At 38.0% G+C, this 26,874-nt stretch overlaps 1 protein-coding gene across 2 annotated transcripts in view; it reads right to left on the reverse strand.

Annotated features, from left to right (window-relative positions):
- Window positions 1-26,874, reverse strand: part of ADAMTS18 (ADAM metallopeptidase with thrombospondin type 1 motif 18) — a 152,355-nt gene that overhangs the window by 57,271 nt on the left and 68,210 nt on the right. For both annotated transcript variants that reach the window (XM_005592600.4, XM_005592601.4), the window contains exons 5-11: window positions 23,770-23,963; window positions 23,383-23,466; window positions 21,656-21,815; window positions 18,668-18,773; window positions 15,250-15,387; window positions 13,038-13,191; window positions 708-803 (exon numbers count right to left, since the gene is read on the reverse strand). In XM_005592600.4, the coding sequence (XP_005592657.3) occupies window positions 708-803; window positions 13,038-13,191; window positions 15,250-15,387; window positions 18,668-18,773; window positions 21,656-21,815; window positions 23,383-23,466; window positions 23,770-23,963 (932 nt within the window). The remainder of the gene's footprint in view (window positions 1-707; window positions 804-13,037; window positions 13,192-15,249; window positions 15,388-18,667; window positions 18,774-21,655; window positions 21,816-23,382; window positions 23,467-23,769; window positions 23,964-26,874) is intronic.

The following is a 26,874-nucleotide window of genomic DNA, read 5'->3' on the forward strand; positions in this document are numbered from 1 at the left end:
TTGGTCTTTCAAACGAACTCCCCAAATCTGGATCATTTACTAGTAGCCCAAATGCAACCTGCCCTCCCTCCAAACTCTATTGGGGAAGAGGAAGAAAAATAGAAATATATGAGAGTTCTTCATTCAAAATATTGAGATCTCCCATAATCTTTCAAAATGGAGGTGGTTCTCTGGGTAGAAGATGCTCACCAGCGAAAGGACCTTAGGTACACACTAGGTGGAGGAATCTCTTACCCTTCAATAGGAAAGTCACTGTACATGATGGGAATCTACAGGGCATGTCAGAAGCTCAATGACAGGTCCTGTGAGTTGAGCTGAGTAGCAGAAGCCTTGGTCTGGAGGGACAGTCATTTCTTGACTAACAAGACATCTGATCCCTGAGACTTTTTAAATACCATAAGTTTAAAAGGAAAATGGTATGTAATGAAACCTGTTAGCTCACTGAAATAGAGATATTTTGAGCCAAGACACCATCTAAAACAGTAAGACAAAGAAAAAAGAAAAAAAAATCTTCTGAAACAATTGAGCTATCTGGGTTATGTTAGCATTAAGCTTTATAATTGCTCCTACATAATGTTGGTTAATATAAAGAGGAGTCAGAGACATAAAATGCCGAAGCATTCCATCCTAAGGTCACAACACAAACAGTTTGAATTCTATGCCTTATCAAATTTCTGGAGCTAAAAACTAACAAGTATGCAGTTTACCATACTCAAGCCACAAACGGTCCCTTCTGCTGCAGGCATAAACTTGGTCTCACACCTGTGGCCTACTCGATGGCACCAAAGTGATTTGCAAATGTCCTGAAAGAAAAAAAGGGGCTGGTAAGGGTGATATACAATAAAAACAAAAATATTCAAAGATGTTGTATACAATATTATGTTTTGGGGCAGCAGAAATCAGAGAAATTACTCAGAAAGTAGAGGCCAGTGAAGTTGGTAACACCAAAGTTAATGTTTTAGCAACTATGTAAGTGAGGAGTTTCTACAGTATCCAGATACTCATGTGCGTTCATTAACAGCAGGTAGGTAGCAACAGTTAGAGAACACTTGGCTTGGAAGTGATAGATCTGGTTTCTCATGATAGTGATAATAATAACCATCGTGTAGAATACATCAAGATTATAATAAAGCAAGTCTGATTCAAATCTTCATCCTGAAATGCCTGGTTTCATGCCCTATGGACATGTTATGGAATCCCTCTCAGTTGCAGTTTTCTCACCTGTACAATAGTAATCAAATAAGCACTTGACTCTATAGACTTATTCTCAAGGATAAATGAGGAACTACATGTAAAGTGATGGTTTTGCCTAGTGCATGCAGTTCTATAAAATATATCATCATTACTACCTTTTTCATCTTTTCAAAAACTGCTTTACAGTTGCTTTTTCAAAGTCCTGTGTATGCTTAACTGAAGCATTTTCTATGAGTGCTGTTTATATTTTAGTGATTGATTAATTGTACAGACACATTCTTGCTTTGTTGCCCAGGCTGATCTCAAACTCCTAACCTAAAGTGATCCACCCACCTCAGTCTCCCATGGTGCTGGGATTACAGACATGAGCCACCAGGCCTGCCCACCTTCTTCATCTCTATCGCAATTTTCAAATATATAGACAATTAAATTCTCAAACCAGACCTATGAAATAATTTCATTCTCATGCTAGACTGTGGTACACAGAATAATGGCCCCCAAAGACATTCGCATCCTAATCTTGGGATCCTGTGAATATGTGAAGTTGTGTAGCAAAGGAGAATTAAAGTTACAGATGCAATTGAGGTCATCATCAATTGAAATGGAGATGCAGACACTGTCCTAAATTTTCCACATGGGCCTAACATAGTCACAAGGGTCCTTATATGGGAAAGAGGAGCTTAGAAGAGAACCAGAGAAATTACAGCTTGAGAAAGACCTAGGAGAATGTTATTGGCTTTGAAGATGAAGGAGGGGCCATGAGCCAAGGAATGCAGGCAGCTTCCAGAAGGTGAAAAAAGCAAGAAAATGACTTCTCCCCTAAGGCCTTCAAAACCCTGCGGACACACTGATTTTGGTTCTTTCTTTCTTTCCTTTCTTTTCTTTCCTTTCTTTCTTTCCTTCTTTCCTCTCCTTCTTTCTCTCACTCTCTCTGTTTCTTTCTTTTTCTTTTTTGAGACAGGGTCTCCCTCTGTCACCCAGGCTGGAGTGCAATGGTGCAATCTCGGCTCACTGCAACCTCCACTTCCTGGGTTCAAGCAATTCTCCTGTCTCAGCCTCCCGAGGAACTGGGATTACAAGCATGCGCCACCACATCCGTCCAGTTTTTGTATTTTTAGTAGAGACAGCGTTTCAACCACGTTGGCCAGGCTGGTCTGGAACTCCTGACCTCAGATGATCTGCCCGCCTCGGCCTCCCAGAGTGGTGGGATTGCTGGCATGAGCCACCACCATGCCTGGCCTGATTTTAGCCCTTTCAAATGTCTACTTTCAGAACTATAAGATAATAAATGTGTGTTGCCTTAAGTCACACTAAGTTTGTAGAAATTTATTTAGATAGGGAACTAATACTTTTATTACCATTTTAGTGGTGGAAACTGAACTAATTCTTCATCTAAACCCATTTAGCTGAAAAAACGGAGCAAGCTTCTGATGCTGTTGAAGCTTTAAAGTCACAGAGCTGGCCAGGAACAAAGACAGGCCTCAAGCTGGCCTGATTTCTGAGTCTAGTAACTTAACCACTACCCTGGGCCTGGATTTGCCATTGATGGGTATTGGAAGGCTGTCAAATTCTCCAGGCCTCAGTTTTCCAGCCTATAAAGAAATGGAACCAGATTACTTTCAGCTCTAACAGTTAAAGTTGATATTCAGAATTACGGCACTAATGGAATGTCGTGAAACATCGGGAAAGGTCAAAGTGACTCCATTTTGGTGGCCACATTCTATTTCCTAAGATAGAAATGTGAACACGTACATTTTGTGAAAAATATAAACAACCAGAGAGGAGGAATAAAAAAGTTTGTCGTTACTTGTTGTAATCCTGAAAATTCAACAAACCAGGTACCTAATTCCCCAAACACTCCATTTCATGTAGATTTTACAGTTAGAAAATATGGCAAGAATATGCTTAGAAATATTTCAGAAACACTCAAAAAAAGAAAAGCTTTCCATGGGACTGAGAAAAGAAAACATAGGGAAACCAGAGAGATATATATATACAGTAATTTTGGTCTTGTAGACCATAAAATTCTTCCCACAAAAGGAGAATGGAAGAATATTTAGGACACTACTTAGAAACACCAACGCCACCAGCTGCCCCAGTTATGGGCACGTGTACCATTCCCAACTCTTAATACAGCTCATAAGCTAGAATATATACATCTTCCCGTGAACCTGCCACCGACATTAGCAGAAAGCATATGGCAGCCTCCCAGCAAACTGAATGAGGGTCATCATCGCTACCTGTTACTGTATTGAGTCACCCTGAGTTTGAGGGAAATCAATCAATGTGGGTAAGAGAGCCGCTTATGTGAAATGGGAGCATGAGAGATAGCACTGAAACGATTAAACCTACACTTAGAAAGCCTTTCAGAACTAAACTGTTTTTCTTCTTACAGCCAGGAAAAAGCCATAACCCATACCCAGTGCCTATGTGGCAGCCACCAAAATGGCCCTAGGGCAGACCAAAGAAAAGGAGGGCTAGCTGTCGTAGCCAATGCCAAGCCACAGGCCCAAGAGAAGGGGCTGCTGGAAAGAACCAGGAAAACAAAGCAAAACTAAAAAACACAGGGATTCCAGAGTGAAATAAGACAGGCTGCATGAACGTGTTATTTCTTCTGTGGTGGAGCGCAGAACTCAAGGGTAATTATAGCCAACTACATGCTCTGACGACCATGAAAGCCCCTTGAGAAGGCTCCCTTTCAAAATAAACGCAACTCAGAGTTTGCACTTTTTTTGTTTCTACCTCCCCCCTCTTTTTACCAGCATATTCAAATAACTTCCCCTTATCTATAATTCCCTGGACTTAAGTCTTAATTTAAGGGAAAAAAGAAACAACCACAGAGACCCCAAGGTCTCATGTTGCCTGCATATGATTTTTTTGAACTAGGCAACATTTTAAAGAGTCCCAATGCTATCCACTATTCTGTCCTGTCACTTGCTATGTCCTCCAGTGGTATTTCATAGGCTGGATACCCCTTCAAGTAAAACTCGACATGCTAAAAATGTTAATGACTTTTGCAAACCAAATTCATGAAGCATTACAAACTGAACACATCCACAATAAAAGCTCTTCATCGGCTCCTCCAAACCTGTCTCATGTTTCACTGTCCCCATCTCACTCTATGACACCTCTATATTCCCAGTAGTTCTGGTCAAAAATCCGAGTCATCTTTGACTCTTCTGTTTCTCTCACATTCTATCAAGAAATCTCCCACTAGGTTATACATATTGGCATTGCCTTCAAAATATTTCCAGAATCTAAACAATTATGGCCACTTCCATTTCTACCACCCTGTTCCAAGCCACCAGACACACGGCTCACTGCCAGGCCCTCCTCACAAGCCTTGAAGGTCTACTTTACCCACACCCTTACCCAGTTTATTTTTAACACAGTGACTAGAGCTGTATTGTCCAATATGATAGTCACTTTCTACATATGGCTTTTTAAACCTGAATTTACATTACTTAAAATCAAATTAAGAATTCACTTCCTCAGGCATACTGGTCACATTTCACGTTCATGTGTAGTTAGTGCCTACCATATTGGATAACAGAGAACATTTGCACCATTATAGAGAGTTCTGCTGGACAGCACTCAGCTAGGGAGAGCCTTCCAAATCAACTGAGTGTCGGTCAGCTCATGGCACTTTTCTGCTCAAAACCCTGTTATGTCTTGTCAATTCACCATGAGAAAAATCCAAAGTCTTCCTTGTCATCCATGAAGTCATATGCCCCCTTTATCTCCCTGACATTGTATGCTACCAGTTTATGCCTTGCTCACTCTGGTTTAGCCACACTGGCTCCCTGATGCTCTGCAAACACTCAAATCTTGCTCCCACAGTGGGTCTTTACACTGGCTGTTCCATTTCTTCAACTATCTGCATCTTTCTCTCTCTTACCTCCTTCAAGTCTTTGCCTAAATTTCATGTCCTGTGACCTTGCTATTAAAAAATTTAATCAGCCACCACCCAGTCAGTCTCCCAATTTTCCTTATCTTATTCCAAACTTATTTAGCACTATGTGGCTTCATTTACAACATCATTTACTTATTTATAAAGTTTATTGTGCTTTGTTTTCTCCCCAACTAGCCACAAGAGTACAGAACTGTGTTTTCTCTCAGATATATCCCAAGCACCTAAAACAGTGCCTGGTACAAAGGAGGCTTCAGTAAATATATTTTAGTAAATCAATACATGAATAAAAATGACAGACTTTATGATTTAAAATAGTCTTCATTTGTAATAAAGACTCTGGAATTTTTAAGTGTTTTCAAGAATTAAAAAAATAATAACAACATGAAAGAACCTGGCAAACAGTATATGTGAAAAAAACTGGATGATGAGTTTTCCATAAATTATTTCATTGTATCATCATTGTGGCCATGTGAGGAAAGTATGACTGTCTCTTCAATGTGCTCCTGAGAAAACTGAGACTCAGAGAAATTAAATAAATTCTTCCAACTTCCTTTAGCAGGTAAGTCTCTAGTTGTCCTGGATTTAAGCCCATGTATGTCTGACTTTATTACCCTAGCTTTTAAGCTAAGCAATAATTTAAAAGTAAAGTTAACAATTAACAAGTAGGAGTCACCAAGAACTGCCCCAATGCCATTAAAAAAATCAACTTTATAGAGGTATGATTTATACAATAATATGCATTCATTTTAAGTATACTGTTCTATGAATTTTGGCAGATACATACACCACTATAAATACCACCACATTCAAGGCAGAATATTTCCATCACTCCAAAAAGTTCCCTTGTCCCCTTTTGCAGTCAATTCCCCTCTTAGGGGCAACCACTATTCCAATTTCAGTCACCAATAGGTGAGTGCTGCCTATTCTCTTAGATTTCATATAAATGGAACCATACAGAATGTACTCTTTTGTTCAGCATGTTTTTCAGTCATCCATGTTTTTGTGTATATCAATAGTTCATTCCTTTTTATTAATAAAAGGAGTTCCATTACATGAATACAGCAAAATCTAATCTGCTTGTACATTCACCTTTTGCAGGACATGTAAGTTGTATCCAGTCTTTGGCTTCTTATGAATCAAATAGTAGCTAAGAATATTCTTGGACAAGCCCTTTTATGAACACAGGCCTTTATTTATTTCAGGCAAATACCCTGGAGTACATTTGCTGGGTCAGAGGGTAAAGGTATGTTTAACTTTCTACATTGAAACAGCTCTGCCAAACCATTTCCAAAGTGATTATGCCGCTTTATGCACTCATCAGCAATATGCAGAGTTCCAGTTGCTCCTAGTCTCTGGTATCATTTGGTGGTGTCAGTCTTTTTAATATTCCCCATGCCAGTCAGTGTACAGTGCTGCCTCATTGTAATTTATTTTATATATTCCTGAGAGTGATTGATATTGAGCACCATTTCATGTGTTTGACTATGTGTATGTCTTCTTCTATAATATATTCATTTAGTATTTTGCTCCTCCCCTCCTTTTTGGGTAAGGGGGTTGGCACTGGTACCATTTTATGTTTTTTCTAGGTAGATAATATGAGAGGCAGTATAGTATAATGGTTAAGAGAATGTGCTACCCAGATCCAATTTTAGTGCTACCATTTGCTCATATAAAGCTTAGTAAAACATTTATTTTTATGTACTTTAGATTCCTTATCTAGAAAATGTGAATAATAGCACATGCCCCAAAGATACGGAACTATTAATATGTATCATGTGCTTAAAGTACTATTTGATACATAATAAGCACTGAATAAATAGTAGTTATTATTATAGGATGGAAAGAGTATTTTACCCTCAATTTTCTACGAGTTCATTCACATATAGATATCACTACAATTTTGACTCTAAAATCTGGGCCTTTTGTTTTCCTGTGTACTAACACTTTCTGCCTAATCTTGATCAGATTATTTAACTTCAATTTCCTTTCTGTTGGATTCAGGGGGGACAATAAGTAATGTTCCTGTCTCTTCCACCACTAGATAAATAAGACACTGGAGTCTAAGAAATGGAAATATAGATAATAACCTTATTACTGATAATCCTGAATTGGGGAATGTGGCTGAGATTTGTGGCCAAATAAGTCTTCTAACACTATCTCCACTGCATTAGACTAACGATCCCTTCACACTTGCAGGTAGAGGAGGCAGACACAACTCTCCCATCCGAGGCAGGCAACCTCCAGGGTGGCGGAAGAGAAGTGTGTATCCTGCAGACAGGCAGCACAAGAGAGAAGATGCTGAGATGGTACCGTGGCATGCCTGCTCGGAAATAGTCTTAAACTGGTCGATCAGATAAGTCACTCCTGCTTTCTTGAGGAGAGATGAGAGAAGAGGGAGAGGGGACATCTTCTACTTTATGGAAATGGGAGTGCTAAAACATGTGAGCTTTGGTTACCACTGTAAGCCCTATAAATAATACTGAGTATCTGATATGACATCCGGCACATGTTAGGCATGACAGATACTCTCTATCAACGAAGGCAACAGATGTGTATACATAGTTAAACTGTATCACAAGTTTATAAAAGTGACACATAAGCTGGAAGTGGAGCCCAGAGAAAGAAATGTTTAAATCTCCCTGAGGAAATAAGGAGATAACACTTGAACTGAATCTTTAACAACAATAAAAAAAAAAAAGATTAAGCATCAGTGGGTGGCCACACAGCATACTAGAATAAGAAACACATGCAAAGACTTGTAGACATGAAAAAGGAAATATTTGGAAAACATAGAAGAACATCAACATCACTGGAGTGTAAGTGCATTGGGGAAAGTTAATAGAAGTTAAAACGTGACGCAGTAAACTTGGTATATTACAAAGTAATAGTATAATAGTATCAAATAGTATGATTCCATACTAGGAAGTTTCTAGTTATTCTCCATTCATTACATTTCTTGAAAGAAGTGTGAAAAGAAGTTGAAAGTTAAATTTTGGGACCCCAAACTCATTAAGCCAAAGAGAAAAGTCAAGCTGGGAACTGGGTCACACAAACCTGTCTCCCCCTTTTGGTTCCTAAATAAGATGGCTTCAAGATGAAAAACTACATGCCTCTGCCATATTTGCCCACAAGGAAATTCCTAGAGAGCTATTAAAGTTTCACCATGGCAATCAAAATTGATAGCTTATCTTTACAGGTGCAGTCACCCCAGCCCACCAGACACAAATGTATATCTGATTGATCCCCTGCCCCACTGTGTCTATATTTATCTTATGTAAAATGCAGTTTCACTGCATTTCTCCTCTGCCCCATTTGTTTTATGTCATTTTATGTAAAAAAAAAAAAAAATGCAGGTTCTCTGAGCCAAAGGCATGAATAACTATGAATAACTATTTTTCCCTGCCCTGCTCTTATGTGAAAATTGTGTACTTCTCAATTTCCCGCCCTTTCCCCTTTAAATTTGCAGTCCTCAAAATCATCTTCAGAGAAAGGCATAGACCAGTCCCCCGGGTGTGTCCTTAACTTTGGCAGATAAATCCCCTAAAATGCTTGAGACTTGTCTCGTCATTTTTCTTGATTGACAGAAGAAATATACATGGATCCTGCTATCCTTCCAATACAATGCTCTCTAGAATGATGGGCCTGAGAACATTCACAAGAATTTAAATATCTTCCCCATAGTTTCTACTCAGCTTCAAACTCTCAGTGGGTCTATAAATAAACATTAAAACTGAGTTCCTGCTATGTGATAGTGACTGCTGGCTACTGAGGTACAGGGTCAGCTAAAGAGGATTCATTTGATCAGCTGCTCACTTCTAGCTTAGTAAAATAACAGCACAGAAGCTGTCAGTCTGTGACAGCACTTGGGACCCTCTGACAAACAGCATCAGTTCACTCATGGAGTCGGTAAGCATTTCTAAAGTGCAGAATAATCAAATGGGTGCTCTCTCCACTTGTTACAAAGGGAATCCTGCTTTGAGTCTTTCCAGATAACACAGAACCATTAGAAAGATTAGCAACTCATTTTCTTGAACTCTTTGGATGAGAACAGAGATCAAGTCTGGCATGCTGAAGACACAGAAAATTCATGGCTGGGAGAGCAGGGGAAGATGGTGATGAGTGATCCAAAGAGCCAGCCCCAGAGCCTTTACCAGGGCAGCTACTGGGGAAGAAGAGACAAATGTGATGGTGGCGATGACGCTGAAGACATAAGGAAGAGAGTCAGAAGAAACCGTATTGTTTACCGGGTGATGCAACTATATCAAAAGATGTATCCTCACAAATGAGCCATGGAGGAACTATTATAATCTTCACCTTTCAAAGGTGAACTCTAAGGCTAAGGAAGGTTGAGTCATTTCCCCAAGCTTGTAAGAAATCTCAGAACAAAATTTAAACCTAGGTCTATGTGACTCCCAAATCCAGAGATTTGTGTGGGCAAATGTGTATGTGTGAATGTTCAAAATTGAAGACTGTCGGCCGAGTGCAGTGGCTCATGCCTCTAATCCCAGCACTTTGGGAGGCTGAGGTGGGTGGATCATGAGGTCAGGAGATCGAGACCATCCTGGCTAACACAGTGAAACCCTGTCTCTACTAAAAAATCAAAAAAAAAAAAAAAAAAAATTAGCCAGGCATAGTGGTGGGCGCCTGTAGTTCCAGCTACTCTGGAGGCTGAGGCAGGAGAATGGTGTGAACCTGGGTGGTGGAGCTTGCAGTAAGCCGAGACCGCTCCACTGCACTCCAGCCTGGGTGACAGAGGGAGACTCTATCTCAAAAAAAAATAAATAAATAAAAAATTGAAGATTGTCTAACTCAGTGATCCTCAACCTTGATTGAGCATCAGGGTCATCTAGAGCTTTTGTTAGAATATGGGTTTCTGGGTCCTAGCTCCAAAATTTCTCATTCCTTAGGCCTGGGATGAGACATTTCTCACAAGTTTCAGGTCTTGCCAATATACTGCACCAGCCGGTTTGAGGACACTTTGAGAATTAGTTCCTTTTTGTTGTTGTTCTTCTTCTAATCACTATGCAACCCTGCCTTTCTAGGAGGCATGGAGGGGAAAAAAAAAGTAAAGTGAGGAGAAAAGATTAGAAAGTAATAATGGGACAATAAAAGCCCTGAAGACAAACTTCACCTCTTTCCTGCGTTGCCAGAGAGGGTCTAAACTGTTTCTACTAGACAGGATGAATAAGAAATTTTGTTGTTTTGGAAATTCCTCTTGGCTAGAGCCTGGCAATATTTATGATCCTCATAGGTGTGGCCATGGGTTCAAGTTACAAGTAGGTTTAACAACAATACCAAAAGCTAAGGTGTGGGGAAAACAGTCTACATTCAGAATCTATCAAACAACCCTACCTTCTCCATTAACCTCACCACCATCTTCAATCATTCTTCTCTTAAGCAAGTCTTTCTCACCTTCCCTTTCCTTGTTTGATTCAATCTTTTACTTGGAAATTTTCATTTCTATTTGCTCTGTTTCCCATGAAAGACCATCAGAATGAGAAGCTGTCTTTTAAAAATATAGTGAGGTCCCAGAAAACAATCTATTATTTAAAAAGGTTGTTTAAGCCCCACACACTGCCTGACACAGACCAGGTACCCCACAAATACATACTTCTGAAGGAACAATAGTAATTTTAGGAACCTCCTTTGTATTTCTAAAGAAAATCATACTTATTACCAACTGTGCTTTTGCTGCATAGCATGTAATAAATTTGTAATTAATAAGATAATGAATCCTTTAGAATAAAGTGAACAAGAGGCAAATTAGGATACAAACTTTTTCAACAAAGTAAATGGCTAATTACTTCTGCCAAAACCATCAACTTAACAGGCAAATAGAACAGTCTGTTGATTTTTTTTCTTAGAGATAGGGTCTCAGTCTGTTCCCCAGGCTGGAGTACAGTAGTGCTATCATCCTTCACTTCAGCCTCGAAGTCCTCGGCTCAAGTGATCTCTCTGCCTCAGCCTCCGTAGTAGTTGGAACTACAGGTACATGCCCCTAGCCCAGCTAACTTTTAAATTTTTTGTAAAGAAGGGGTCTCACTTTGTTTCCCAGGTTATTCTCAAACTCCTGGCCTCAAGTGATCCTCTCACCTTGGCCTCCCCAAATCTTGGGATTACAGATATAAGCCACTACACCCAGGCAACTTGTTAGTTTTTACATATGGTTCACCACCAGTCGTGAAAGTAAGGTCCATGTGTCATGAAGGATACACCAAAAAAATGTGAATGACATCTGGAAAATATTTTAATAGTTATGCACTGAAACTGTATTAGAAACAATATGTAATCCCATATCAAACCTATGATTTGATGCATATTATTTCTTAGGACTGAAGTTATATTTTGAATGTGAATTGGTTTCTAGAAAAGCAATAAGTGAATAATAATATAGAGATAACACAACTAAAGAAGGTAGTTATTAATGACTGAATATTAATGACTGAAGTTTAGGAAACACGGGTAATAGTGACTGGTACCAGTCACCGATGAAGAGGAGGAAATTTCAGGTCAACATGTGTGACTTGTTTTGTTAAATTCTACCATTTAAAAGTTTGTGGCTTTGGGCAAGTTAAATGTACTTTCTGTGCTCCAGGTCAAAAGTGGTAATAATTCTTTTTTTTTTTTTTTTTTTTTTGAGACGGAGACTCGCTCTGTCACCCAGGCTGGAGTGCAGTGGCGCGATCTCGGCTCACTACAAGCTCTGCCTCCTGGGTTCATGCCATTCTCCTGCCTCAGCCTCCCGTGTAGCTGGGATTACAGGCACCCACCACCACGCCTGGCTAATTTTTTGTGTTTTTAGTGCAGACGGGGTTTCACCGTGTTAGCCAGGATGGTCTCGATCTCCTGACCTCGTGATCCACCCGTCTCGGCCTCCCAAAGTGCTCGGATTACAGACATGAGCCACCGCGCCCGGCCCAATATAATTCTTACTTGAAGGGTTTTTGTGAAGATTGAGGTAACGTAAAATAAATCTTTAAGTAGAATGCCTTAAGTGGGGCACAGGCTCACTTAGCAACTACTGGAGATGATAGTAGATGGTGATGGTGATGGTGATGGTGATGGTGATGGTGATGGTGGTGATGGTGGTGATGGTGATGGTGGTGTTGGTGGTGGTGGTGGTGGTGGTGATGGTGGTGGTAGAGAAGGAGGAATAGGGAGAGAAAGAGGAGGAAGAAGAGGAACAGGAATAGAGAGGGAAAGAGGAGCTATAAACCTCCATAATTTCCATGCATTTTTCAGTTACTTAGAACTTCCATATTTCTCTTTGGATATTGGGAATAAACCAACTTAAAAATGATTCTATTTTTTAGTAAAGTTGAGACTGTAATACTACTGTCAGTAAAATGTCATTCTTGACCAAGCGGAACAAGGTGTCTCTCATTTCTATAACCTGGACTTTTGTACTTTCCCAATTATCTTTTTTATAATTTATAATTCTTTGAAGACTTGACACAATAATCTTACTAATGTTACTCAAGATATACCTTCAATTTATATACAATTAAAAAAGCTAGCTGCTAATAATAGTTTTCCTATATTATAAAGGGCATATAATGTATTTTGGGATGGTGATGATTTGAAATGTATTAAATTAAGAAGGAATAGGATCATACAGAGAAAAGAAGCAGTGATCAGCAGTAGGTACAAACTCTTGTTCCCAGGTTTCCTAGTAGGGATAAAGTCTTCATTTAAAGAGAAATAATTTTCTACCAAGCGGTATTTAAAGCAGGCATGGTCTATGTGGATAGGCCTGGATAATTCATTGACAGTAAAATTGCCACTTAATTATCATGCCAAACAACTGACATGGTAGAGATAACCCAGACCCTAACCCTTGGCCTTGGCAAACCAAATGTTTACACTTCTGTTAGGGACACAGACACATTGCAGAGTCTTAATGTAAGTTTGAAATCACAAGCAAACATACCTTCACAAAACCAAGGCTGCATAACTTGGCTTTTGCTCCAAATTGCCATTTACACTGTGTGTCAGCATCATAAATCTGTCCTGGTAGTTTGTCTGGATATTTATACTGTCCTGCTTGCTTGGGCTCATCCACTAGACACCCGGCCTGAGGTGTGCTGTAATGACAATACATGCTTATTAATTACTCTGTTGATCTGTGATCTTTCCATTGATGACAACACACTTCTGAATGCATTCATGCAAAGAAAAATATAACATGCTTTGAGAAACAGGTATATGTTTAAAGTTCAAATCCATGTTTATGCCAAAGAGTGAGTCCTGTCTAAGAGGATGGAATGTACACAGCCAGGCAGGGTTTTACAGGATGCTGAAAATTCTAGCCATCCAAGTGATTTGGCTTGGGATTCGACGGGAGATGGGGAAGGTTAATATATTTGAAAACTCCTATCAACAATCTCATTCAACAATATCTGACAATTTGTACTGAGTCCCTGCTGTGGCAAACCTTAGACAAAGCACTAATGGTACAAAATAAACCAGACAGACACAGTACCTGTCTTCATGGAGTTTTAAATCAAGTATTTTTGTTTTAACGGATAATGGAGCGGAGGTCAAAGATGTACTTTAACTCACAATAAGCCTTACAGACAAAAATAAATAACATTCCTAAAGAATCAAGAGGAATAATGAACTGGGGCATGAGGCAGAAAAATTTCCTTTAGGTATATTTGATGGAACCTGTTGAGAGCAAAAATCAGTCCTGATGGCATGGATATTCTTAGCACCTTATGTCCACTTACTTAAATAATTAAAATATGGTACCATTGAGAGGTTGATTAGCATGGTGGTTAAGTGTAATTTTGTAGCGAGATAGATGGGGGTCCTAATCAACCATGCAACCAAGACCGAGTTATGTAGCTCTTATACAGCTCAGGAGTGACAACGACTCTCATAAAGGTTGTTACACAGTTCAAACAAGAAAATATAACATGTTTCATAAAGCATAGTAAGCAAAGTTAGCTGCTGCTGTTATCATTATTATAACATTTAACTACAAAAGCATTTAACTACATACTAATGGAAATTCAATCTATGTCAAGTAGATCTTAATTTCAATACTTATTAACTGCATTCTTACATGAGTTGGAAAAAATAATTTTAACCACCAAATCATGAATTTAAAACTAATAGGAAAATCTTCATGGCAAAGCTCACTAGCAAAAAGTCTGTTGATTTTTTTTTTACTACCCTTTGGGCATATTTAGTTAGGTATCTTTAAGTTTAATATGCTTTGTGTATATATCTTAGTAATTCTTTAAACATTTGCAAATAATATACAGTGGTATGGGTTAAAAATAAAGTATCAAGAATGTCAATTCCCAAAGAAATTTCACTAACATCTGGTCAAACAGATATGGGAATAGTATCTAAGTACCCTAGTGGGTCAACATAGATTAAAAAGGTAGGTATGTGTATGTGTGTGTGTGTGTGTGTGTGTGTGTGTGTGTGTATTTCAACTTTGGGTTCATTATTTAATATGAATAGTGCAAATTTCCTAACTCCTACTTTTACTAATGCAACTTAAGGGTTCTGTGTTGTTAAAAGCATTTTATATAGCTACCATCCTCCTTGGCTATCACTTGGACATAAAGCTGGCTCCTGGCCATTTCAGACACAATAGTCAAACAAGAAAATGCTCTATTCATTAAAACACAAACACACACTCATGCCATGTGAGCATTTTAAAAATACTCTATGGCACATTGATTGATAAGATTGAAATAATTAGTCACAGTAAAAAGACAATATACCTAGCAGCCTCTGGAAGTCACAGGGAAGAGATGGTTGAGTACACATCCTAGAGTCACAACAGATCTAAGTGTGAGTCTTCTGTCTGCAACTTACCAGCGATAGTACCTTAAGCCACACAATTAACCTCTCTAAGACTTGATTTCTCAACTCTAGATTGAGGATAACAGTATTGCTGTGAGGATTGAAAGAGGAAATATGTGGAGAACATTTAGCACAATATTAGGCTTCAATCTATTTTTTTTTAACAACAATAGTATCATCATCATCATCATCATCATTTGTCTTTCTGTTTATTGAGAGATCAAAAGGTAATTCCACTGAGGATTTGTTTTCACGTCTATGGAGCACAATTCTGTCACCACTCCAAACCTAGGAGCACCCCTGGATTTAACCTGTCATACCTGAGGAATTTCTTGAGATACTGTCGGCTGCAGGAAGACCATGAAAACACGCCATTGTTTCCGGTCAGTGTCGGAGACATGATATTGCCTTCAGCCTTTCTGCAGGGATTGCCTTCTCCATCGTGAATCATGCCAAAGCTGAAACAGAATGAAGAAAACAAAATCCTGCTTTGTGAACCCATTTTCCTGAAGGATAATCTGAGGAAGAAAAAAGATGCCGTGATCATCAACAAAACCAACTGAGAGAGTTATTAAAACTGGAACAGAGAAAGACAAATTACTGTAGACTGTTATAAAACTCACGCAGAAAATTTAAGAAGCGCTGAGGGCTTTGTTATACTATTTCCTGACCACAGAAGCAAAGAATGGTCTAGCTGCTACGTGTTGTATGGGCTGGAAAATGTTGGGCAAGTTAAATTTAGGTATAAGCTAAGCCAAAGTGATGGACCAGCCAAATTACGTTATTTCAAACAGTAAAATTCTTTTCTTGTCACCAAACATAGAACTATGGTAAAGAAGTTCAGAGTGAGTAGGAAGGAGGTGTAGAGAGATGCTGATTCTAAGCTGTTTATGAACTGTTCATACATAAGCCTAGGGTGGTATAAAAACTTCTCTCCAACTATGATCAATTCATTAGCTGAAATCACAAACTCTGATTATAATTAAACTCTCTTATAATAAACATTTTTTAAAATGCTTGAACCCCTTTATTGAAGGCTATTAAACCTTGACCGTTACTGTTATCTTTCAGATGTATTATATGAGAAAACTTTAATTTGTTCCATTTCATCACAGAAGGGTCTAGTAATTATAGAATAAAAATTTTAGGTGGTCTACTCAATAGGAATCATGCATATTATACCTAAAGAATTCTCCAATATCCTGACAGGTAGAATAAAGGTTACATCAATATGCATACCCACATAGGATACATACTATAAAGACAGAGCTTACTTCAGGCTACATTAAAGTGGTAGAAGATGGAGAAACAAGAGTCTTCGATCTGCTCTAAAAAAATTCGGTGCAGAGAAAAGTCTTTTCCGGTTCTTTTTTTTTTTTAGGAATGCAGAGGATGGAGGGATATAAATATGAATTTCATCATTAATTTAAATTGTTCTTAATCTCATTATTTAAAAGAATAAAACTCGTTTCTTAGACCATATATTTATAAGGCAGATATGATTCCTATGTAAATAAAAATGTTATTCTGATATAATTTCATTTATAGAGTTAGCCTTTGAAAGTCGTTACAATAAAAGATATGACTTTTTGTGACCCATGTCTATAACATGGCCATTTTTCCAGCATTCCTTCCAGTTTGCCAGGAAAGTAGTAGCAGGGCAGCCGTATGCTATGATCCTATCAGTGACTTCCGTAGGTATTCAGAGGTGACCACTCAAAAATAGGTATTTAATAACCTCAACATATACTCACTGAAAGCATTTTCTTATCGTCAGCTTTTCCCAATTTAATTCTTCTTCTCACCTAACCAAGATCTTAAGGGGATTTGTTTGGGAGACACCCTTTCTAAATATATTTGTGAAAGTCAGAAACAGAACGGAACCTATAAATAAAGCACCCGAAGTGAAAAACAGAAAGAAATCTATAAATAAAGCACAAGAAGAAAGAGCAAGAATCCCAGAAACAGAGATGGCATAGGAGAGATTGAAGCTATTACGCTAGACGAAAACAACTTACTTAGAACTTCAGTGGAATTTTATGTGCATAAGAAAACCAAGTTGGAATTTAATTCTGAACTTAACATTCTTAAATTTACTTTAATAGCATTTTAGAAGATGATAATGTATTTTCTTTAGCACGTGCCAAATGCCATATAAATATCTTAGGAATTGTCTATTTCAAAACTTCATAAGGCCATATTATTTAGAACTTAAGTATGTATTTTATTTTACATCTGTCCTTTCTCCAACCTCTGACTTCTCTCCCGCATCCTACCTGAAGAATATTTTCTGCTTTTCCTTATCTAAAATGTTGGATTTTGATTTTGGATAATTTTAACACATACGCAAAGAAAATTAAATTTTTCAATGACCAGTATTTTGAAAAGTGAGACCAGTTCATTTGGACTTCATGCTGGTAAAACAAACTTAGACATACATTTGATATGTATATATATTTTATTTCCTGCTTTGCATGAGAAACATCATTCTTACTGAGCATTTTTGCTTCTCCATTTACAATTTTAAAAATTGGCTTATTCATATTTAAGTGTGTGTGGGTGTCTAAGTGTGTGTGTGTGTGTGTATAGTAACATTGGAAATTTGTTGGATAACAATAACAACAATTGTCAAGATTTAAGTTTCCTAGAGATAATAAGTGTAGCTCATAGAAGATACCGGCACTGGCCGGGCCTGGTGGTTCACACCTGTAATCTCAGCACTTTGGGAGACCGAGGCAGGCAGATCACCTGAAGGCAGCCTGGCCAACACGGTGAAACCTCATCTCTACTAAAACTATAAAAATTAGCCAGGCCTGGTGGTGGGCACTGGTAATCCCAGCTACTCAGGAGGCACAGGCAGGAGAATCACTTGAACCTGGGAGGTGGAGGTTGCAGCGAGCCGAGATCACACCACTGCACTCGAGCCGAGACGACAGACCGAGACTCTGTCTCAAAAAAAAAAAAAAAAAAAAAAAGAAAGAACAGAAAAGATACCAGCACCAACATATAAAAATATCAACTATGGTTACTGAATATTTGCTTTTTAAGTCAAAAATTAACTAGATGCTTTAAAAATATATGAGTTATTTCCTGTATGTTGAATAAAATATACACACATGCACACACAAACATCCCTAAACGGGTATACCTGAAGAGTACTACACATTGAAATCATTATTTTGTAAAGTAGTATACTTGCTCCAATGCAGCTGCTGTTGCTCAAATGTTTGAAAATTCTCTATAGCGTTGTCTCCATCATAAAAGGAAGATTTACTAACACCAATTAAAAGAATATTAAGTACATGCAATGTTACCAACTAAAAGAATATTCAGTACATGCAGCAAAAGTTTTTTTAAAAAGTTGTGTGCCATTTTACTCTGGGAATTAATTTTTCTCCATGATTACTTCCTGTGCATAAAGAATCAGCTAGAAGTGTCTCCATTGCTGCAAAGCATGAACAAAAATAAACAAATGCCTAACAGCCTAGAGACTCAGTTAAATAACTTGCAATCCGTGCACACGAAGGAGTACTGTGTGGCCATTAAATGCTGTTGTTTAAAAAGAATGAAATCAACAATAACTAGCCTTTAGTGAGCCCTTTGTATGGCCAGAAACTATTCTAAGCTTTACACAAGATTGATCCTCTTTGTTCTGCCTAAGTCAACAACAACGGTTAAAACGCCAATGAATCATCCAACTAGTTTTCATATAAAGTAGTGGGTCAAAGAGCCACTTACTTGTGCCCCGACTCATGAGCGATGGTGAAGGCAAGGCCAAGTCCTGTGTCCTCATTGATGGTACAACTTCGGTACTTAGAGCACATTCCACTGATGGGGGCAAACCCTATTGAAAGATCAGTTTCAAATGTGAATCCAAAGGTTGCACACACAGATACGTGATAATTTATATCCTCGAAATGTTCTACATAGTTTTAGTTTAATCAATGCATTCAATGTTTTTGCAAAAAAAAAAAAATTACTAATGATCTACAGTTCTTTGTCCTGTGTAATGATAATATATAAATGCAGCATTTCCTATTTTCTTGCTTTTGTTACATATTGTTATCAATTGATCCTCGTAACAGCCCTGTAAGGTCAGTATGAGTACTCATATTACAGTATGAGTACTGTAATTCCCATTTTACTTTTAGTACAGTAAGTCACAGAATATTTATATGCCTTGTCTGAGTTTATCATTTGGGTCAGAGCAACGGATAGAATGATAGCAAAACCAATGCAAAATGCTCACTGAACAGTGGCATTCACGTCACAGCTCAGGGTATATTTTCCAAGAAAAAACACGCATCCTGGTCTTTTTCTAGAGCAGAAAACATGAAAATGCCTAAGTAATGCATGCAGATTAAATTAATTTTTCTCTGGTTCTTTATAATGTGGTAAGTGCTTCTGTTCCCAAAGTTACCTCCTCTAAGAGCCATTATAAAAGTGTCCCAGCCATCTCTTAAGTCTATCTTGAAATACAGTGCAGTGTGTGAGAACATCTTTCATTCCAGTTTTGGTCCTAATAATCACTAGAACAAATCTATGTACCCATCTAATATTAAATGCATGCTTGTGAACTGACTGTACTCACTTCACTGTCAAGATAGAAGGGAGATCAGCTGGGAAATCTAATATAAAGGCACAAATAAGGGGTAGCATCATTATCATTACTGCCATCATCATCGTCACTAAATAAATGGTTGCCAAATTCACACACTCTGCTATATGTCTATTATATATCTGTGTGTATGTATTTATAGGTTAGGAAACCAAACCTCAGAGAGGTGAATTAACTTGTTCAGGATCTCAGAGTTATAAATACCAGACTCAGCAATCAACCACAGACATATGGGAAGTCAAAGCCCACGCACTTTGCATTAGGACATACTGCTTAAAGTAAGTGACCTTTTCGACAAGTGGTGGAATTTCTGGCGTTTTGTTTTTTCCAAGCCTTTTCTTACATTTTGGTCTCTGGATAACAGATAACACTGTCTGCTTCTCAGAATCTTCAAAACATCAACAATGCATTGGATTATTATACGTCACTTTGCACATTCCAAATCCAGAATATGAATGGATGTATATCGTTTTTCATTATAAAAACCCTTTCTCTGGAACAATTTCCAAAATAGTTGTGTTTTTGAAGACTGTGATTAATGGCTAATTGTTAAAATAAACTTATTTATAGGACATAACAGAGAAACTACAGAGAATTTGAGAAACATAAAAAATAAAATTTCTGCCCTGGCATGGTGGCTCATGCCTGTAATCCCAGCACTCTGGGAGGCTGAGACGGGTGGGTCACTTGAGGTCAGGAGTTCGAGACCAGCCTGGCCAACACAGTGAAACCTGTCTCTGCTAAAAATACAAAAACTAGCCAGGCGTGGTGGCGGGTGCCTGTAATTCCAGCTACTCTGGAAGCTGAGGCAGGAGAATCACTTGAATGCAGGAGGCAGAGGTTGCAGTGAGCCAAGATCGCGCCACTGCATTCCCGCCTGAGTGACAAGAACAAGACACCATCTCAAAAAATTAAAAAATAAATAAAATGTCTTATGAAGTCCAACATACTATTGTCTTTAATGTATCATAAGGGATTATAAAGTACTTCGAGGAAAAGTGTGAGAGAAGTACATCACATAAGCTTTTCTCAGCTCCACAAAATTCTACCATTCATCTGGACTATTAGTTGTATCAGCAAACTATGGCTCCTGTGTTCTGTTTTTGTAAATAAAGTTTTATTAAAACACATCTGCATTCATTTTTTACATATTACCTGTGACTGCTTTTGAAACAATACAGCTGAAATGGCTAGCTGCCACAGAGACCTGTGGCCTGCATAGCCTAACATACTATCAGGTCCTTCACAGAGAGTTTGCTGACTCCTGATTTGGACAACCATTCATCAACTTTTAAAAAATGTTGAATTCCTATTATGTGCAATGGAATATACTGGAATATAGCATAGATATAAAAGATGCAATTCGTGCTATCACTGTCCTGTACAAACTAATATGGAAGAACTGAGCACTTGAAAGTCAAGTAACTTTCTAAAAGAGGCACTGCTACCTAGTGGCACAGTTAGGTACCATGGAACCCAGTAAAATCTTCTTCAGCTACCTGATTTTGTGGTCATGATGCTTATGGAATAACCTACACGTTTCTAGTTAAATAATGTATCTCACACCTCAGTGATCATCAGTAGGATCAATCAAGAAAAATACAAGCCAGGTGAGGTGGCTTATGCCTGTAATCCCAGGACTTTGGGACACCAAGGCAGGCAGATCACCTGAGATCAGGAGTTCGAGAGCAGCCTGGCCAACATGGTGAAACCCCGTCTCTACTAAAAATACAAAAATTAGCCAGGCATGGTGGCGGGTGCCTGTAATCCCAGCTACTTGGGAGGTTGAGGCAGGAGAATTGCTTGAACCCAGGAGGCGGAGGTTGCCGTGGACCAAGATTGTGCCATTATACTCCAACCTGGGCAACAAGAGTGAAACTTCAACTCAAATAAAAAAAAAATACAAAATGAATAAAGTAAGTGGGCTCCCCACATTCTAAGTTCAGTTAAAAAGAACAATAGTCTCCAGAGGGCATGGGAGGTTACTCCACAATTTAAATATTATGTCTTTTTATTAAGGAACATAAGGGCTATCCATCATCCATAGAAAGTTTGCATACTGTGTTTTCAGCTAACAGGTGTGTGTGAAGGATCTGTTCATACCATACCTAGAGTGTCACATGGTTCATTCTTCCAAGAACAAATATCAAATCCCGTGAGTAAGATGGCATGATCATGTCTCTTGCCATTCTTTCCAATGAGGGCAGACTGCCATTGACAAAAGCTATTCAGAGACTGGTCTGCATGATGGTTGATCAATAATCCTCCCTATGGGAAACCCACACAAATCAAAGTGTGAATTTGTCACAGAGATGAGAATGCTGAATCATTCCATTTGTACAGGCAAACACAGAAACTTATTTCTAGGGAAAAAGATCACTAGAGGAAAACACTTGAGCTAAGGTAGGAGACGGGAAAATACCTATTTTAGGTAAATGCTCACAATATTTAAATCAACTACAAAGTTTCTCTAGTGTGGTTTATGATTGATTATAGTTCTACAAAAAATAACCTGGCATCACTTAGAACACCTTTGTTCATCTCATCTGGTACTACCTTTATAAAACCGTTACAACTTTTAAAACAGGATAATAAATTAATGGTGATGAAGTTCAATGGCTTTTCCATAAAGCCTTATCATTATTTCCATAGATGTCGAAATTCTCAGCAAAGCATCTGGCACATCATAGGTTATGGTCAATCAATCAATATAATGAAAATCAATATAATGAAAATTCACAGAGTGAATAAACAAATGATGATATGATTCCAAAGGATAAGAGAGGACCTACCCTTAAAATAATCATCTGTCAAATGTTTGCTTTGTTGAAACTATTGACTTGGCCAAGTTGAAAGTTGACAGACAAGATCTTTAATTATCAGTTAATTAGGATGTGGCTGGCTTCAGTGTCCTTGGGCAACCTATTAGTAGGCTAAAGACAAAAGTGTCTCCTGATCAGCACGCATCCTTCCTATCTTTCTAAAATTCCAAAAACCATTTGACAAGCTGTTAACTTCTGTAGCTCTCCACAGCTGGGCAATTAGATCAATTTTTGTCTTGTCTGTGTCTTCCTGCTTTTTATGTTTTTTATTGGGGTTACAGAAGAAGAGGAAGAGCCTCGGGGGACTTAAAAAATACCCATTTGAATGGTAATCACTATCTCAGAGAAACAGAGTTTAAACATCAAAACACTACAAAGCAGTGAGTACCATGTAATTTAACACTTTATTACATGTTCCGGTTTTCAAAATTTGCCCCATGTTTGTGTCTTGCATCTCACTGTGATCAATTCAAGGGCAGCTAAATATCCCTTGTTTATTCCCTGTATTACCTAAGATGGTACTGGGGAGACAGTAGGTTTACTACAATAATTTTCTGATGTCTTATTTTCAGTATATTTTTGAAATATCCTTCTGCATCTACTAGCAATTACTCAGCATACCAAACTTGCAAAATCTAGCTAATGCTTAAATCTATGACCAAATTCACCTTCTTTGTGAAGCCTACATAACATTTATATTTTTATGTAACATATTTATGTTTCATATTTTTATTTATATTATATATTTATATATTTAATACTTTATGTACCATTATTTATGTATATATATGCACATATGATATAAATACATTTAAATATAAATATTTTTCTGGTGCTTTAGTTTAATTATGTGATTACACAACCTTTTAAGATTGTACCTTGAGGAGAGTCAGCCTAGTTTCAAATTTAAGCAGCTAATGACTAGTACATGGATTAGTGAACATAGTAGGTATTCAAGGAATGTATTCTGAATGGCAGACCGAAAGAAGACATAAATGAAGTTTGCCACTTACAGGTTCTTGTTCCAGAAGAATTAGGCTCACCACAACCACGTTTATGTCACTTCCAATAGTCCCATCTTTAAATAGGCCAGAAACCTGTTGGAACAATGGAAGTCAAACAAAATCTCAAAATGTTCAAAACCTTATGGGGGAATCAATCAGACATACTGACTGAAGTACACAGGCTTCAATTTTAACCAATATATGTACATATAAAGACAATTTCCTCAAAACTCAACTTAAAAAAATAAAACCACATGTGTAGCTATTAAAAGTAATGGCAGAAACTACAATTACATATGCACCAACCTAATATATATGCTATTCAACCCATGCAAGAGAATTCTATGACTTTTATCTTCTTTAAAGAGCCAGAAGGTTCGTGACACCCCACCTTACCATGTTCATTACTGTGAGAATGTACGTGGTGACATTTCCCTTGCCATGCTTTTCCACCATTTTCTTGTCTGCCACCACAAGGGTTTCCACATTTAGGCCCTTTTGTGATTTTCCAGCTGATCTCCTGGGTCGCCCAGAGCTCCCATATTCATCAAACCTTAGATAGGTGTCCTCTGTGGGAGGCTTGGGAGCATCTATGATGAATATAAGAGCATTTGGAAGGGATATTAGAGAATATCTAGATAAGACCTGTTGAAAGAGAAACTGAAACAAGGGAAGAAGAGAAACTATGTAATCAACACTCCACCAATCCACTAACAAGTGATGCTGCCAGTGCCTGCCCGGGTGCCTTGCATCTAGTATGTGGTCAAGAAGGACCTACTCAATAAATGTTTGGATGCACGGATGGGTAGATGGATGGGCTGGACAGGATGGATGGATGGATGTGTGGATGGATAGATGGGTAGATGAGTGCATGGATGCATGTTGGATGGATACATGGGTAGGTGGATAGAAATAAATGGATAATGGATGAATTCAGTAACTCAAAAATGCTCTAAAAAGTTAAAAAAAAATGAAAGAAAAAGAAAAGAAAAGAAAGGAAAAGAAAAGAAAAGAGAAAAGAAAAGAGCTCTAAGCCAGGCGTGGTGGCTCACGCCCGTAATCCCAGCAATTTCAGAGGCAAAGATGGGTGGATCACTTGAGGTCAGGAGTTTGAGACCAGCCTGGCCAACATGGTGAAACCCTGTCTTTACTAAAATTACAAAAATTAGCCAGGCATGGTGGTGCATGCATGTAATCCTAGCTACTTGGGAGGCTGAGGCAGGAGGATCACTTGAACCCAGGAGGTAGAGGTCTCAGTGAGCCAAGATCACGCCACTGCACTCCATAAGGAAGTCTCTCGTTTATGTCCTCAAAAGAAACACCCAACCACACCTATGCATTTACCTTTGAGATACAGTCTCTGGATGACAGAGTGAGACTTCATCTCAAACAACAACAACTAAAAGAAGCTATAATTCTAGTTAGCAGAACAGATCAACAAAAAATCAATTTTGTGGGGAGAAACTTTGAAAGTAGAAAATGCTCATTTTTCTACTCAAAAACTGCAGAAATAGTGTTAATCCTTTGGCTCTAAATTTATTATTTATGAATTCATTAAATATACCACTTCATACATTATTTTCTAAACAAAATATAAACAGCTCTAAAACTTTATACAACATTTTCTAAATAAAATGTAAACAGCTCTAAAATACTGGTCATGTCTGAAACTCTCATTTCATCAACACAGACTTTCACATAGCACATAAGAAGTGGTCAGTAAGAACTCTTTGATGTGATATTGGCTTAGTTATCGGGGAAACAGCATAGTCGGGGGGTGATATTAAAAACTGTATTAAACACTTTTCATAACTGGTAAAGTGTGGACACCAAGTTAACAGAATGGATACTGGCCATAGCCATTGAGCAGAGACCTAGAAGTGCCTGCTGGGCCAGACATGATGCCTTTAGTTAATGGATAGAAACAACTACGCGCATTCCTGGGAAGAAAAATGGCATCTGGAAAGTTCAGGGAAGTACCTGTGTACTAACTAGTATGGAAATATTTTAGTACTATAACATCGGTCCAGCCATAACAGTGAAACTAGCTCTCTACAGAGTAAAATTCAAAGATCAAATTATTTAGAGTTAAATTTAAAAACTCAGGTTGGCCACTTACGATCACAGTGACCTTGAGTCTCAGTTTCCTTATCTATGAAAACAGGTGACACCTGTTTATAAGGTTGCTGTAAAGATTTGCTTTGATGTCTCATATCAAACATGTCTTACCACTATAAACATTATTACTATCATTAGTACAGGTTAAATTATTACTCTATACATGCCCCTTAATGAGGATATTTCAATAATACCAAAAACTCAAAAACCAGTTAAAATGGTAGAAACTCTTTCATTATTCTGCCTGATTAATATCTTAGTGATACCAGTTCCTCTTCTCCATGAGAATAACCTTTTTCCGGCTATGCTATACAACTTGGTACCCACTTTCCACGTGTAGCTATTGAGCCACAGAAGAATTTAAAAGTTTAAAAAGCAATACTTGATTCAGGTATTAAAAGTCTTTTGGCTAGGCTCAGTGGCTCATGCCTGTAATGCTAACATTTCGGGAGGCTGAGGCAGGTGGATCACCTGAGGTCAGGAGTTTGAGACCAGCCTAGCCAACATGGAGAAACCCTGTCTCTACTAAAAACACAAAAATTAGCTGGGTATGGTGGCATGTGCCTATAATCCCAGTTAGTGGGGAGGCTGAGGCAGGAGAATTGCTTGAACCTGGGGGATGGAGGTTGCGGTGAGCTGAGATTGCACCACTTCACTCCGGCCTGGGCGAAAGAGTGAAACTGTCTCAAAAAAAAACAAAAAACAAAAAACAAGCAAAACAAGAAAAAAGAAAATGTTTTAAGTATGTCCTAAACAACTTGAGTATGCAAATCTACTTTTTTGACCTTAATTTTATGCAAGTTAAATGAAGATTAAGTATTTCCAGTAAAAATTTATCATCTGAATTGACAGGTTTAAGTGCTGTACGTTTAAAATAAACACTGGATTTCCAAAACTTATTAGGAAAAAATAATGTAAATCTCTCACTAATCATTTGTTATACTGATTACATGTTGAGATAATATTTTGTATATGTTGCATTAAATAAAATGGTATTAAAATTCATTTACCCTTTTTTTAAACTTTTAAAACTTGTGACTATTAGAAAATGTAAAATTGTATTTAGGGCTTGTGTTACATTTCTATTGGACATCGCTGGTCTGGAAACAGCTGAAGGTTGTACCAAGGTCACAAACCATGCTCAAGGATACCTGTGTTTCACAGCTACCTCCCTCACATGCTAATATTCTTGTTTCTGGAAGTCTCTCCTTTACGTCTTCAAAAGAGACATCCAATCACACCTAGACATCTACCTCTCATTTCTTTTGTCAATGGAAATCTAGATACTTTTCTTAGGAGCACAGAAATCAAGATAAGATTGGGATCTATGGCATGAAAGTAGGAGATACTAAAAGAGTAAAAGAGAAACCATATCTAAATATT

This window comes from Macaca fascicularis, chromosome 20, assembly GCF_037993035.2.
Source record: "Macaca fascicularis isolate 582-1 chromosome 20, T2T-MFA8v1.1".
Lineage (NCBI taxonomy): Eukaryota > Metazoa > Chordata > Mammalia > Primates > Cercopithecidae > Macaca > Macaca fascicularis.